Source organism: Aricia agestis, chromosome 12 (genome assembly GCF_905147365.1).
Source record: "Aricia agestis chromosome 12, ilAriAges1.1, whole genome shotgun sequence".
Lineage (NCBI taxonomy): Eukaryota > Metazoa > Arthropoda > Insecta > Lepidoptera > Lycaenidae > Aricia > Aricia agestis.
In genome coordinates, this window is record NC_056417.1 from 5,159,291 (window position 1) to 5,176,257 (window position 16,967).

General features: G+C 37.1%; 1 protein-coding gene across 1 annotated transcript; it reads left to right on the plus strand.

Annotated features, from left to right (window-relative positions):
- The first annotated feature begins 2,985 nt into the window (after positions 1 to 2,985).
- LOC121732628 (pupal cuticle protein 20-like) lies at positions 2,986 to 15,818 on the plus strand. Its single transcript, XM_042122578.1, has 6 exons — positions 2,986 to 3,052; positions 10,227 to 10,353; positions 11,022 to 11,169; positions 13,962 to 14,207; positions 14,570 to 14,625; positions 14,704 to 15,818. The coding sequence occupies exons 1-6, from the start codon at positions 3,038 to 3,040 to the stop codon at positions 14,796 to 14,798; spliced, it is 687 nt and encodes a 228-aa protein (XP_041978512.1). The 5' UTR covers positions 2,986 to 3,037; the 3' UTR covers positions 14,799 to 15,818.
- The last annotated feature ends 1,149 nt before the right edge of the window (positions 15,819 to 16,967 follow it).

Consider the following 16,967-nt stretch of genomic DNA (forward strand, 5'->3'; position numbering starts at 1 on the left):
AATTGCAATCGAAATTATCGATTTAGTACTGACATTTCAGTGGTGCCGGCGATTTAAGATGGCCGCCGCTGAAACGATTTATATTTCATTAGATACTGGAGATACTTTGATTCTCAGAAAAGCAAAGAAAGTTTCTGCCCCGAAAAATATTACAGTTCCGCATGATAAACGCATTTCTTTACTGCAACGGAACTGCAGTTAATTCCTAGCATAATATATAAAAGGTAATATCCATAGGGAATCAATCGAATAGTGTGAAATACCGGTAACACATAATACCTGTGTGCCGCCTCTCGAGGGAGACCTCACGAGTGTACAAAGAACTCAGCGACAATAGCTAGCAAACAGACCAAACAGACATGTTTCAATACTGAACTACTTGACACATTTTCTACATTCTATTATTAGTTTTGTTTATGTTAAGAATAGTTTGTTTCAATACTCTTTCAAAGGTGAAAAGAAAATTTTATACACATATTATTTTAAACCGATGTGAATGTGGCAGAACTCGGAAAGACCAACATTATTTCGACCTAATGTAGAGTTTTAAAATAAAGTTAGGTCTTTTACAGTCAGTATACTTGTAGAGTGAAAAGGTTGGTCAATGTTTGAATACACAAATATGTAGATTATATTGTGTGTGTGTGTGGTGTGTGTGGGGGTGTGTGTGTGTGTGTGATTGTGTATGTGTGTTTGGGTGTGTTTAAGTGTGTGTGGTGTGTGTGTGTGTGTGTGTGTGTGTGTGTGTGTGTGTGTGTGTGTGTGTGTGTGTGTGTGTGTGTGTGTGTGTGTGTGTATTATATAATATAATTTTTTGTGACTTAATTTACAGGGCGATTGGGATACTTTGACTCTCAAGAAATATAAAAGGACACAAGTATAAAATATGAATGGAAAAAAAACTTCTCAGCAACGATGTTTCAGGCAAAATAAATATGCAGTGCGAGGAATATAATCTAGGCAACATCTTGCTTAATGATCTCTGTTGGATGTATCGTGGAATATTCGATATTCCGAGTTCCGGCTGCGGGTCGTGATCAACAATGGCTGCTGACAGGAGACAGGCGGGGGAGGGGGTAGCGGGGGGGTCACGGCCGCGCTTCTGGCATTTGCCTGATCTGATACTGTGACATGCCATCGGCATACTGTGGCTTATTGGAAATGTTCACATATAAAAGTACAAAATACTAGATAGAATTTAACTCCCGCACAGTTTCGGTGACCTGTTTTAATAAATTATAAAACCAGGCCAGTTACGCAGGAGCAATTTTATAGTGCTCAAGTGTGTGCGCAGTACACAAGAGCACTTTCTTGTGTACGACCGGCGCGCGGCGCAACTGGCAATCTGATTAGGCACAGGACTGACTTTTGACAATAGCGAGTGGTTCGTAGTAATATGAAATATCAATGTACTACAGTAGATCCTCGCTAATCCGGCGCCCCTTGTAATCCGACATGCCTATCACTGGTTAATTTAGGTACATAACATTATTTATATTATCTTCATTTACATGCGTAATGCTAAATTGAAAACTAAATGTCCAGAAATAAAAGCTTTGTACTCGAGGCAACTTTAAGCTGGGTACTATGAGTACGAGTATATGAGTACCTAGCTTTAGGAAAATGATTTGTAGATCAGATAAAAACTTATCATTTTGATTTGTAATGTGTAAAACTCTAGGTAGTACTCTATAATCCGACAAATTCGGTAATCCGACATGGCCCTGCAAAACGTTTGTCGGATTAATGGGACTCTACTGTATTGGCATCAGAATTGATACAAAACATCGACATCAATATAAACCTAAGGGTCACAGCGCACATATCAACTCGGAAAGGGATCGTCACCGTATCGCCTCGAGCCGTTCAATATTGTTTGTATGAAACTGCCTACTGCAAGTTGCAACGCACACTAAGGCCGGTATAAATAGTCAGTACTCAAGATGCATCTCGGTCTCCAGACAAGGTTCATTGGTTGGCTGTCAAAATTTGGACCAATCACAGAGCCGAACCGCGTCTTGAGACTGGGTCGCATCTTAAGTACTGACTATTTATGCCGCCCTGAGCGGAGTCGCCTCGGAACAGACTCCGAACCGCGATGCGATGCGTGGGTCAACTTGCAGTTTCCGCGCATACGTCTCTCCGTACCCAAGCTTACGTTTCCTCGTCCACCCTTGCTTTAAACTGATCTGCGGCCAGCGGTCGGCGAGCAGTTAGCGCGGTGTGGCCAAGCCGTAGCCGAGTTGACATACAGGAGCTGCTCATACGCTTTGGTTACGTGCATACGTTAGGTTGACGCCTGGTTGACGGCGTGGCTAAAGGCGATACGGTGACGATCCCTTTCTTAGTTGATATGTGTGCTGTGACCTTAAGTAGCCTATCACAGTTAATATACTACGTGATAATATGCGGCGTGTAAAATCAATCATACTCCACCTATAATGACGAGTAGATAATATTATCCTATAAGTTTTACTCGCATTTTCAAAATTTTGACGACCTCCATGGCTCAGTTGAGCAGCGCATCGTCCATCGACGCTTAAGCCGGAGGTCACGGGTTAGAATCCCGCCAAGGGGCTGAAGCTAATTTAAATCACAGTAGCGTTTTTGAGAAGCCCTTATTTCTCTTTTGAACCGCTCAATTTATGTCATGCTGACTCGATAAAGTTTCAAGACCGTAACTTAATGTAACTTTAAAGCAACTCTCTATTCAACTTAAAGGTATTTAAGTTTTATCAGAGTAAAATAAAGATATCACTGCACTGTTAAAAAAATGCGAAGGCAAATTGTCAGATAACCTTAAAATGTAACAAAAATAAGTAAAAGGCACCGACCTCCTTAGTTCAAAGCTCGTGCTCGACTTCTTACCACTTGACCTATAGTTTAGAAATGTATCCCTAAAGATTCCACAATGTCTAGATAGTCCACGCACAAGGTGAGGCAACCGAAAGGGCAGACGGGCTAATATAAACCCGGGCACATCTGCCAGCACTCTATTATACGAAGTCGCTTCAACGCCGATGCTGGCTTCGGAACCATGACTTTATATAAGGTAAGTTTTTTTTTTATAAAATAAAGGGCAAACGATCTACCTGATGGAAAGCAGCTACCATCGCCCATGGACACTCGCACTATTAGAGGAACATTAAAAGGACTTACTTTGATAAAAAGTAAGTTTAGGTTCCGAAAACACCGTTGAATATTTATAAATGACGACCTCTGTGGCTCAGTTGGTGGGCTGTTGGTAGCTCTAGCCGGGGGTGGCGGGTTCGAATCCCGCGGACGTAAAAAAAGTTTTCAAAGTTCCTGGGTAATGGATGTGTATAAAATATGTGTATCATTTAATAAAAATCTTAATTATAATAATATGTATAGTATAAAAGTATTAAATATATTTCCGTTGTCTGGTACCCGTAACTTAAGTCCTTCGGGTACTTAACACAGAGCCAGACTGACGTGGTGTGAAGCGTCCATAGATATTATTATATTATTATTATAAACAGTCTTTTAGAAGTCACTTAAATAGATGTTAATATAAATTCCAAAAATAAGTGTTGCTTTTTTATAATTATTTCGCAAAATTAAAAGTCACTTTAAGCAAAGGAGATTAGTAATGTGCCTAATTATTTTAAATAATATCCATAATTAGGTAATGAAACATAATTTTAGTATAATTATCCACATTGAAATTCACAAAGTTCAAAGAAAATTGACTTTCATAAATTTCTTTTTATGTGTACCAACTTATATCGCATTCAATTTCTTGTTTTTTTAATATGCTATTTTGGGAAACTGTCATAAGCATAAAATGGGTACCTAACATATTTATCGTAATAATTATTATTTCTTCCACGTTCTATTTAACAAAATATTTTCAGTAACATGATATTTAATCTTATTTATAAATTATAAGATATCAATTTTCCTTTAATTATTAGCTGTCGCCCACAATTTTATATGCGAAAAACTTAGAATAATTTGGTATTTAAAAGTGAATATTTTTACTAGAAACCTTAAGTTAATAAAGCTTAGTTCTTAATGCCCTAAACTCTACCGTAGTCAGTCCAGTTGATTCATAACCCAAGGGCCAGCCTCAGCCAGACTTTCGCCAAATGTGTGGGGAAGTGGGTGACGAGAGTCCTTAAGTTATATCTCGAAAAAATAAATAAGATAAAATAATTGAGCTTTATCCTTTATCGAAGGTTAGGTAGAGCAACAGAACTGGATACCTCCTAAAGTAACCGCGACCCAAACTTCCGGGTTTCAGGTTTATAAAGGAAAACTTTCAGCTTTTGTAAAATTAATGAAGTCTGGTTGTTGCTAGATATTGAGTTATCACAGATTAGCCTTTCGGCTAATCTGTGATAACTCAATATCTAGCAACAACGCGACGCTATTGTTAACTGAAATCCGAAAGTTCGTTAAATTTCAATTAATTTACTTTGGCTGACAGGTATTATAAAACTATTGAGTATGGGATGTTATCAATTAAAAGCGTGAGTGGAAGAACCAGATAACTAACATTTTGTAATTTATGGACAACTAGATGTCCCGCGCGGCTTCGCCCGCGTAAATTAGGAATTTTACGAAAACCGTACATTTTCCCATAAAAAATAGCATGTGTCCCTACTCCCTTCACTTGGTCTACTCTATATCTGTGCTTAGTATTGCCATAAAAATTGCTCCAGTAGTTCGTAATTTCTAATATTTCCCCCGTTTTTCCTTCATTTTCCTGAGTTTCTTCGGTCGTATAAGTCTTAGCGTAATAATATTGTATAGCCTATAGTCTTACTCAATAGATGAGCTATCTAACACTGAAATAAGTTTTTAAATGACCTGAGATTAACGCGTTCAAGCAAACATACACTTCAGGTTTATCATATTAGGTAATTATAGATATTTTTAAATTATTGCTTGACAAACTCGAGTCTCGATCTAAAAGATTATGAAAAGTACCAATAACAGGGTCATTATAGGCTCATAAGTCATAACCATGGGACGATGCATAGTATAATATGGTAGTGATGATGATGATGATGATGAATATGCAAATTACATTAGTAGCATATGCTTTCCGTTCTTAAAACAACGCCGATACTCCCAAACTTGTATCTATAAAGAATCAGGAGTTCTCTCAGCACTTTCCGAACCACGGTATACCAGGTATATCTCGGTGCAAAATCTTACTTGTTGGTAGCATATGCTTAGAATACTTCTCACGAAACTGAAGTTTCCACATGTTTCCCTATAAGTTTTGCGGAGTTCCCTCGATTACTTATGGATCCTTCATCAGATTACCACTTTTGTGAATAAAATACCAAACTAGGATAATACCCTATATACCAAAAGAAAAATTTTGAAAATCGGTTAACAAACGGCGGAGTAATCTTTGAATATAAAAAAACGAACATAACACCTCCCCCATTTTGAAAGTCGGTTAAAATGGTAGCCTATATGTTATTCTGATGTATAAGCTATATTATTATAAAGTTTCATTAAAATCCGTTCAGTACTTTTTGCGTGAAAGAGTAACAAACATCCACACATCCACACATCCATACATCCACACATCCAAACAAACTTTCCACTTTATAATATTAGTAGGATTACAAATTTTTCCCTTATTATTTTTAAAAACCTTGTAACTTATCTGCTTCATATCCGTAGTTTTTTGTTTTCAAACCATTTTTTCGGCACGCCAAGTTTCTAACTGTTACTTACCTGCTTCTTCCACATGACGTATGTGTTCTGTCAGAAGACGTGAGTGGAAGAATCGAACAAGTAACATTTCGTAACATACGGACAATAACTCATTTTTCCCTTATTATTTTCATAAAACTTGTAACTTATCTACTTCATCACCTGGCTAATATATCTGGCTACACATATAATACACAGCTTTTCTATTTCAAATAATTTTCCGATCCTAAAGCCTCCATTTAGGCAAAAAAACGGAAAGTTTTTTTCATGTTACTTACCTTATTCTTCCACTCTCACACTCTTGTAAAATAATAATTTTCACTCAAAGCCTTTATAATACCGAGAATGGTTATATGTATGAAAAACGAAAGAGAATTATTTGCAGGTCAAAATCTTAATTATAAGCTATTGCTTAAATAAAGATATTTCTTTATGCGAAAAAAGTGTCATTTTACCACCTCAAAGAGGAAGTGACGGTAGTCTCATTACAAATTTAAATTATAGTCGATCATCCGCGTTATTACTTCATCAAGTGCATTTTGGCATATCACGACTTTCCTACCGAGATACTTGTCATAAAACTTACTCCTAAAGGTGAGACTACGCGACACTACGCGGTAACGACATTCGTTCCATACAATTGAAGTTTTACAATCGTTTTACAAACTTTTTTAAGAGTATTGAGCGTAAAATCCTGCAGGAATCGTTTTTTTCGATCGAATATATTTTAAAATAATCTTTAGAACGTATAGAATGGATTAATGTTGGGTTGCCTTGTCAAAAATAGCCGCAAGTACCTCTAATTAAGTTTAATGTTCATGAGATAAATGCATAAATTTGCATGTATATTTTTTTTCAATAAATTTTACATCATTTGAAAGAAAATGACGAGACAGAATAAGGTATAAATGGTTGCCAGCTCTAAGTCGGCCGCAACCTAGGGTTGCCAGCCCGTAAACAGACATAGTTGTTCATCAAAATTGAAGCATCTTTTTTTTATAATTTTGGTACAGAATTAAAGTTTTATGCATTTTGTACATGAATATCCATGGTTGCCAGTTCCAAGATAGCCGCAAACTCGGTTTGCCATCACTTTTGTATACGACATCGCGTGAGGTTAGGAAGCGCAAGAGAAAAGAAGTACGCATTGTTACTTGCGATAAATGAGGATATTGCATAGCAGCTGCGACACTGATAGCCTAGTCAACAAATATTTGTGGATGGAAAAGTCCAAAACAGAAATTGACTTGGCGGCTGTCTGAATTGATCCTGAAGTGTTCTCGTTTTTACGTTTGACGTAGTATGGCATATCGGCCCGCGCGCGCCGGGTATTTGCTTTGCTCAGCCGTTCATAGCATGCTTGTTTGAAGTCGGCCTACTGGTTCATTTCGTTGTGATCGTGTCGCTTTGGTGCGGTTTCGCCTTTATCGTTCAAATTTTATATCGCAGGCTGTTAAACTATTATTGGTCTCACGAGTTGTCCCGAGTGTTGTAAAGTCGCGCTGTTTACATAGGTAATAGCCATGGTAATAGCTAGACAATGGGTTTACTTGCGGTCAAAAAGGGTCAAACAATGCACGTTTTGTTGTAACTAATGATTGAAACGTTTGACTTTAAAACACTTTTACAAATGGATTTTATGTAAACAATTTAGGTAGCAAACAAAACAATTTTTTATTTTAATAATTTGAATTCACCACAATCTATATCTACACTACTATTATAAAGAGGAAAGATTTGATTGTTTGTTTGTCTTGAATAGGCTTCGAAACTACTGGACCGATTTGAAAGATTCTTTTACAATTGGAATCCTACATTAATTCTGCTGAACATAGGCTAAATTTTATTTTGGAAAAAAATAGGGTACCGTAAGATATTTGGGATTTTCGGACGCAAGGTGTAAAAAATCAACCATTTTTTATTAAAAAATCTTGAAATGTTTTTGGACTACATTTAAATGCCTTTATTTTACTCATGGCATTAATTCTTATCAAAATAAATTATTTCATTACTAAGTACAGTTAATGTGACGACCTCTGTGGCTCAGTGGTGAGCGCGTTGGTAGCTCAAGCCGGGGGTCGCGGGTTCGAATCCCGCTGACGGAACAAAAAGTTTTCAATGTTCCCGGGTCTGGATGTGTATTAAATATGTGTATGATATAATAAAAATCTTAAATATATGTATAGTATAAAAGTATTAAATATATTTCCGTTGTCTGGTACCTGTAACACAAGTCCTTTAGGTACTTAGCACGGGGCCAGACTGACGTGGTGTGAAGCGTCCATAGATATTATATTATTATTATATTAATGTAGATAATATTACGATTTCTGCTGCACGTTGCGAATTGGGCGTCGGCAAGGCGCGCCGCGCGGGTGTGCTCGCCCGGAGAGTCCACGTAAATATTAATTATTATTACCTCGATCATGGGAATCGCAGACACAATAGATTTATAATATAATAGTTATGCGACAGCCGGGTGCCGCTTCATTGATGGGATAATATTATAGTGCTTCATTAATTCAGTACGTTTTGAATGACTATTATGTTTGATTGCTATTATAATTAATTTCTATAACTATAAATGAAACATAACACTTAAAATATAAAAAAATACAATAAAAATGTGTATAATAATTATAATATAGTAGTTACAGGCTAAATAGTGTAAACCATTTTTATGTTCTGCTTAACATAAAGATTGACTAAGAAATAAAGATTGAAAAAAAAATATTTGAAAATCAATGTCCACCCGTGCGAAGCCGAGGCGGGCCGCTAATAATATATAAAACTCAAAGGTGACTGACTGACTGATTGACATAGTGATCTATCAACGCACAGCCCAAACCACTGGACGGATCGGGCTGAAATTTGGCATGCAGGTAGATGTTATGACGTAGGCATCCGCTAAGAAAGGATTTTGATAAATTGCAACCCCAAGGGGCTCAAATAGGGGATAAAAATTTGTATATAATAATACTTCTTAACGCGAGCGAAGCTACGGGCAAAAGCTCGTACTGGTACATTTTTGTTAAATTAAAGCTATATAATATAGCTAATAAAAGTACTTGTTTGACTGCTAAAACTTTGGCCTATCCATCCCACGACTGGTAAATTTAAAGCTTGGTTACAAAAAAGTATAAAGTATTAATGAACGAGGATAAAAGGTAACTATGTAATAGGACAATAATTAAAATATTACTGCAATGTTTTCACGCTAGAGGCACCCCCCAGCATAGACATTAGGCAGTAAACAGTAGTACATTATGCAGAAAAATAAGAAATGTCTCAGATCACATGTAATCTGAGGCTTTCTTATTTACTGCCCATGGTGCGTATACTATTTTTCTCATCGACGGAGGCGGAAAACGGCAACATCAGTAAAGGTGGCCATACAAATTACAAAGGGACAATTATCGTAACGACGTTAAAATCTCCTCGATGTTAAAATCGAACGACAAATTATACGTGTGTAGCAATATCGCAAACGATTTTACGTTCAAAAGATCGATTGGACGATTTTCTTGACGATCGATCGAAACGACAAATTGTCCCGTGTATGGGGCACCTAAGCGCAGCGGGCCGAAAGTTGACGTTTTCTGCCCGGAGGTGAGAATTTTTTTTTGTTCGACGTTTGACAACTTTTCTACTTTCTGTCGGCCTGTACGTGCTAGTAGAGCTCTATATGCTTCTATATTTGCGTAAAATTCCCTATTCTAACAACATTGTCGGAGGTTTTCATTATAATTTTCCATGTAATTACATACGAGAAAATTATTTCTTAGAGTTTCCTTTCATCGCTTTAGATGAATAGATGGCTATTCATCCAAAGCGATGAAAGGAAACGTAATGGTAAAAAAAAAAAACTTAAAAAGTAATGGTACTAGTAGGTATTGATTCGTAGAGGACCTTGATGTGTAAGATCTTTGTCCTGATGCTTATAGCAAACTTAACGTAAATTAGACTACTCTGTTTACTCATGATGTATAAATAAAACTTGAGAGGTGTCAAGGGACACACGAATGGAACGAAGTTATTTCTTATGTTCAAAAAACCTGTACATACGTCATATTATACACTCAAAAAAATTATTTAAAAAACCTCACTACTGACGGCCAGGAATACTAACAACGCGTCGCTGCTTATTCTCAAAAAACGCCATCTAGTTGACTCATAGTAATACCATCAGCGCCCTCTGCTCCTACCATGCAGGTAGTAATAAAAATGTGTCGTTTCAACTTTTTCAGTCTAGCCCAAGGCGCAACGCGTAATAACGGAACGGAACTACATTCAAAAATTGTATTCTGCTGATAACGCTGGATTTTTATCTTATAATGAAACCTACCTAGTAGCGTCGAAAATTCATACTTGGGCACTAACATTAATATCTAAATAAGAAGTAGACAATCTCATAGCCTTCTACCATCTCTAACATATTATTGTGTAAGCTACTTTCCTATGAGTATCTACTAAGTCAAATCAATTTCCTAAAAACTTATGAGCTCATGTTTTTTCTTTTCTTACAGATAACATTGGTATCGGTGTTGGTGACAACGACGCTATGTGGTCGTCTTGAGCCGCAGTACCTACCACCGAAGGGTGGAGGCGGCGGGGGCGGTAACGCTGGACTTGGGGGATTCCCCGGCTCTGGAGGTGGGTATAAGAGTTAAACCGATTTGTGTCAGCTTGGGTAACGTTTTTAGTCGGTTGATTAACATGAATAATAATTATAACTCTCTCTATCTTTTCCTTCTATTCAAAAAAGAGAAGTCGTATTTGACAAATGAATATATTAACAACCAGACGAGCACACACTACTAGTTTACATAAGTAATTTACAGTACCTAGCTTTATTTTGAAAAATTCACTCAATACATTTCTCGCAACCTAATTCGACTCGAAATCCATGATACGTTTCCCCAACCCAATGCTGCTCATAAATTAAACGATATGGTTGGGGTTGGTGTCACGAGTGCCTTGGAGTGTTCAAAGCCGGGGGTGTCAGCCCATTGCTTCCTGCTTAGTCTGTGACCATATTCCTTGAGCACTTGCTTTGTGGTACTGGGAAGTATACCACGGACCGGTTCTGGGCCATATATGAGACTCTCGGCCCCAAGCCTAACCAATTCGTCAGCGGTTGCTGATGAACTGGCTAGGCTTGGGACCTGCTCATGCTGGGAAGGAACAACAACATCCGCCTAGTATGGGTCCCGGACGACAGCAACGTCCCTGGCAATGAAACCATAATACATTGCACGGAACCCTTAATACTGTGGGATGTTTTTATTCCCATGTTATAAATTCTATTTTCTGTTCCAAAGGTGGTGGAGGTGGTGGACCATTCGGTGGTGGTGGCGGGGGCGGCGGTTTCGGCGGCGGCGCAGGCGGCGCGGGGGGCGGCTCCGGCGCCAACATCCCCATACTGAAATACGAGAACGAGAACAACGGCGATGGGAACTACAAGTTCAGGTAAACTACTGAGAGTCACGTTGCCATATTTTATTAGAAAGTTAATAAAAAAATCGATCTTTTATCATATTTAATACTGGCTGATCCAGAAAACGTTGTTTTGCCATATAAATTGTTTCTAGTATCAATATAAAAAGTAGATAAAAGCCTATTCTCATTACAAAGTTTCATTAAAATTGGTTGAGCCGTTTTGGAGAAGTTCGCGCACAAACACTGTGACACGACAATTTTATACAGTTTGTTATGTTTAACACCGTTATCCTTAGTTAAAACCATCAAATGAGCCCGTCAAAATGAACAAATTTTTCTATGAGAATAGTCCGTCTTCATACCGATCTAAATTGCTGATCCGGGCAATTTTGTCAGGGTATGAACTATGAAGACGGTGTAAAGTGTAAAAGCTAACAACCTGCATATTAGATGTGTTCATATTATTCAACAGACAGACTTACAACGTGCCATGAGAGCGATGCCAATTTATGATATTTTTTTTGACTTCGTTGTCGAGTAAATAGCGGTGACTTCAGCAAGAGGCCCTAAGAATAATTACTTAAGGCCCAGTAGTCCCTAAAATTAGCAGGTCGATGTCTGTCAGTACGAATATCGACGTAAAGGACATTAAAATAACATTCATATCAGCGCGCCTTGTACAGTGGCTGTTACGCGCTCGCCGCGTGCCGTGATAATAGGGAATAAAAGAAAAAACTTTTTGTTTTTAGTATTACACAAATCAAATATATCAAATCGTTTAGGTTAGGTTACGACAAATGTACTACATTTTTTGTTTTTACTAGAAAGTGTGTAATTTAGCCATAAAATGATTTAATTATGATAAACAGCGTTATAACAGTCATCTTTGAGTTTTTTTTCTATCGAGCAAAATTTTTCAAATTGTGTACTGATATACCTTCCTTTACAAAAAATATTATTAAAAAAAACCCACTTTATGTAGTTGCAACAACTACTGCACCTTAATAGTAAAGCGTATATCGCGAGAAAGAACTTACGAATAAATAAACAACCTGTACCTATTTCATTATTTATGTAAGGAGGCTAATTAGTTAAAGACATATACTTACTTAAGTAACTCTGTAGTAATTTATGGGCCGATTTATCAATCGTCAGATAACTTTTACCTAAATAATAATTATGACTATTTGACATTTTTTCCATATAAAATCTGTCAAAACGCCAAATTTATTCCATTGCTAAAATTTATCTGACGATTAAAAAATCAGCCCAGTGAAAAAAGAGTGTGTTCATTGACATAAGAAATAGGTCTTTAATGGTTTTAAATGAGGGTGCTTTACTTTTAAAGCCGTACGCTACGCTTGAACACACTTTCGACACAAAATGTACTTTGTGTACCTAAATGCGTCTTTACGTGTTGATACGTACTTTTGGCCAGACTCTTTTTTGCCAAAATTATGCAACTACTTAAATCCTAAAACGACCATTAAAAAGCGTTTTCAAAACGAATAAAACTCTCGAGGCCTTCACTAGATTACGTTTTCGTCCTTGGTTAACCCATTTTCACCACATTTTCCATTATTTAAAGATGATTCCAAACGGATATATTCAATATCGTTTGCCATAAATCGTGTACGTAGAGCATTATACGGTGTGGAAATATCATGCCGATCACGACGCCTGCCCTTAGTTCCTCACGTTTCGAACATTCAAATCGATTCGGAATCCACTCGGTTCCGGGATATCGATTTAATGATTAAACATCACTAATTGAAGAAAAACTTCCTTGAAACCTTTTTAAACATAGGGTAGAATATTATAACGAAAATTCTTTATATTTGTTGCACACTTTTGAAACTGTCTAGCTTTCACGGTTCTTGCAATATAGATAGACCAGGGCCCCCGCTACCATATGTGCAATGCACACGGGCGCCATCCTCTAAAGGCGCCAAATCATCATCTTTAGGGGCGCCAAAACCAACGATCCAAAAATTTGCCTGAAGAGGCGCCAAAATCCTTTTTTTTTTTGCACACAGGCGCCAGTAAACCTTACGGGGGCCCTGAGATATACAACGGGCGAAGTCTTAGTAATAGGGTCCCCTTTTTAAACTTCAGCTAAGGAACCCCAAACAACTAAAGTATTTTAATACTTCAGTTGTTTACTCTGAGCTTAACTCACTAAATACTCAGTTGCAAAAGTACTGAAGTAGAAGCTGTACAAAAGGTAGTCTTGCAGCAATTTCATCGAGACAACTTAAACCAGAAACAAGCGTACATAAGATTTTATTCCCTATTACTTATTATTTAAGTGATACCTTTTATTGCAAACAAAAATAATACTATAAGTCAGAAGCAAAAAGTAAATGATACAATATTAAACAATTAAACAAAAGAAAGAAACTTTATCCCATCAGAATATAACGCAGTGGATATTTTTGCGCCATATTTAAAATCCCATGTAATGAGATTGGAGAAGTTTTAAATGACTTTGATCGTGTGCTTTTATGAAATCCCTGACTTTTAATGGCCATAAGCTTACGTTTAAAAGCTTTTACGTAAACTAAGCGACGCGCGCTTTTTAATACTTTGCGCGTAGAATATTTTTAGGAGTATGGATTTTTCTGCCTAAGATTAGCCTGAATTATACACCCGTTATCTACTTAGGTAGCTCATTATTATGATTACCAATATAACGTCGTAATTACATATTCTTTGTAACCAGCAAAGAGTATATAAACTACGTAACACCAGCAACATAAAATAATAATAAAGAACACATTGAAGAAATTTTTAAAAAGTATTTTTTTTTTTTTATTTCACAGCTACGAAACAGGCAACGGCATTTCCGCCCAAGAGAGCGGGTCCCCGCGCGCTCAGGGGCCCGAAGGCCCCGCTGTAACCGCCGAGGGGGCCTTCTCGTACCAGGCCCCTGATGGTCAGAAGATCTCGCTGACGTATACAGCAGATGAGAACGGCTTCCATCCAGTAGGTGATCACCTGCCCACGCCGCCTCCCATACCAGATGCTATTCTGCAGTCCATAGAGTTTAATAAGAGGAATCCTTCTTCGTAAGTACTAATTTAATATTTATTATTGACTAGAGAATTATAAATATTAAAATGGATAAGCCCTTATGTGCCAGTTTCTATTAAAGTTAATCCTGAATTCAATATCATATTATAATGTCAATTGTCCATTTTCCTCTGTTTTCCGTTCATATAAAGGAAAATTTAAAGAAGATTTTTTTACCTACGTGTTTATAAAAAATATAGCTCTATTGTTAATGATAATCGTAAGCCTCCGAAATAATTTATTTAGAAATATTTCATATTTTAGTATAATATTATGTGTCATATTATTACTCATTATCCAACATGAAAACATCCAAAACATATAATTGATCTTGAAAATTGAAATTAAATATTTCCAGTGAGGGAGCCTACAACGGCGGTGGTTCCGGCGGTTCTGGGGGCGGTGGCGGCGGGGGCTTCCGCGGTTCCGGGGGCGGTGGCGGCGGATTCGGGGGTAGCGGGGGCGCTGGCGGCGGCGGCGGATTCGGCGGTAGCGGGGGCGGTGGATTCGGATCCGGTTCCGGCGGTGGGGGCGGTGGATTCGGATCCGGTTCCGGAGGTGGGGGCGCCAACGGATATCACTATTGATCTCATTTATACGGACAAGGCACTCCGCCAGTACGCGTGGATCAGTTGATCTTTCAGCCGCAATCAGATATTTAATGATAACTTAACAATTTAATGAAGAGTTTGATATTAATCAGATTTTATGTCAGAATCTGCTTAAGAAAGTAAAGTTATAATTTAATCTTTGAGTGCATCAGTTTGACTTTCGAAATTATCAACTGTTCCAGCCGCTTTTTAAACAGAATTTTGATTTTGACAGTAAAAGAGGATGTAGGTGGATGCCTCAACAATAATCTTAGATTTTTAACCCCATTAATGATTTTTATACTCAAACTACTCATGTATTAACCTTAGTAACTTAATAACTTTATGTAGACAAAGCTTTATTTCTTTAGATAAACTGATTATGAATTCAGTTGCCAAAATTAAAACTTTACATGTTACCATTAAAAGGAGACATGTACCTGCTTAAGTATCTATTACAATATTTAAAGGTTTTATTTTTTATTTTAGGGAGAAGTGTAAGATAGATTTCAGGGGGACTAATTCTTGTAATTTGGAGCTTTGTATTCTTCGATGATTTGATTGAACTAAGATCGAAGGCAAAAACGCTATTCTTGTGCTTAAGTATTATTCATTACTGTCATCAATAGTTATTTAATTTCATAAAAAAGCCAGAAATGTCAAAGTTATATCACTATTCCTGTAGGTTTTCAGTTGCCTGAAAAAAAAATTCCATACAACCATCTACTCATCTCGATTCTCAGCTTATTAAGTTTATGTTATCCCAAAAATGTTTGTATCCCTTTTTTGTTTATAAAAGTCATCTTTTTCACATTTTTTCATTTAGGATAAGTGCGGCTTGTTTTAAAAGGCTTTTAGCATACTAAGCTTTATAACAATAGCATTAAGGTTTAATTTATAACGAACTCGTCAGTTCCGGGACTGTGATACCACGATATGGCAACACTAAGCTTAAGGCTTCTATGTAATATACCTATGTAAATATGCATGTGAAAATAAATAAATATGAATGATTATCGAAAAAACGGTATTTTTCCTGTACTTACCTTATTACTCCGAATCGAAGGAAATGACATATTTGACATATTTAATTCCATCGAACCGGCTCGGCTTCTCGAGCCTTCGAGCTGTCAGTTTTGCTGTCCACACGGTGGTTATTGCTCGATTTGGAGTAAAACTATCTAGCAAAACCGTATGTGAGTACTTAGCATTACAGAATCTAATTTATGCACTATTTTATTTTACTAGATAGTTATTATATATAGTCCACTTTCACATACAAACAAGAAAGATACCCAAGATTCGTCATTAAAAACCTGCACCACAGCACTCCAGTGGATGCAATTGTTCAGGCAATAGAAGAAACTGGAAATAAGGTAAAGGGTGAGATAGTTACAGCCCGCAGAAAAGGTACTAAGGAACCTATGAATGTCTTCTTCGTCAATGTCCACCCAAACGAAAACAATAAATTAATAAAAACCATAAGATACATCTACAATCAAGTAGTTACAATTGAAGATCCTAGAAAACCAAATATCACAGTAGTCCAATGCAATAGATGCCAACAATACGGACATACAAAAAACAATTGCATGAGGCCATACAGATGTGTGAAATGTGCAGGTCCACACAAAACAACATCTTGTATAATGGACAAAAATACACCTGCTGTATGTGCGTTATGCTCTGGTGCTCATCCAGCTAGCTACAAAGGTTGTCAAGTATATAAAGATATACTGTCGAGAAAAAAGATAAAATTACTCAAAAAAACACCACACTATAAAACCCGAACTCCAATAGAAAATGAAAACAAAGTGAAACCAAGAACGGAAACACAAAAAGACATAATACCATCTCCACAAACGAACTATGGACCCCACAGATATAATGACATCATGAACAAAGCCTTACAAAACAAAACACCGGCGAAAAAAACCAGCAATGACACAATAAGAACTATCGAAAATTTGGAAAAAACTAACAACAACATGCAAATTAGGATTGACAAATCAAAAAGAAAATCAGGACAACGACAACAAGACAATAAGAATACAGACGACCAAGAAAGGTCGCAGAGAACACATCGCAAAGATATACCTAGATCTGACGACAGTTACCACCATACACCTGAAGAAAAGCGTAGATATAATAATCTAGAAGAACTAA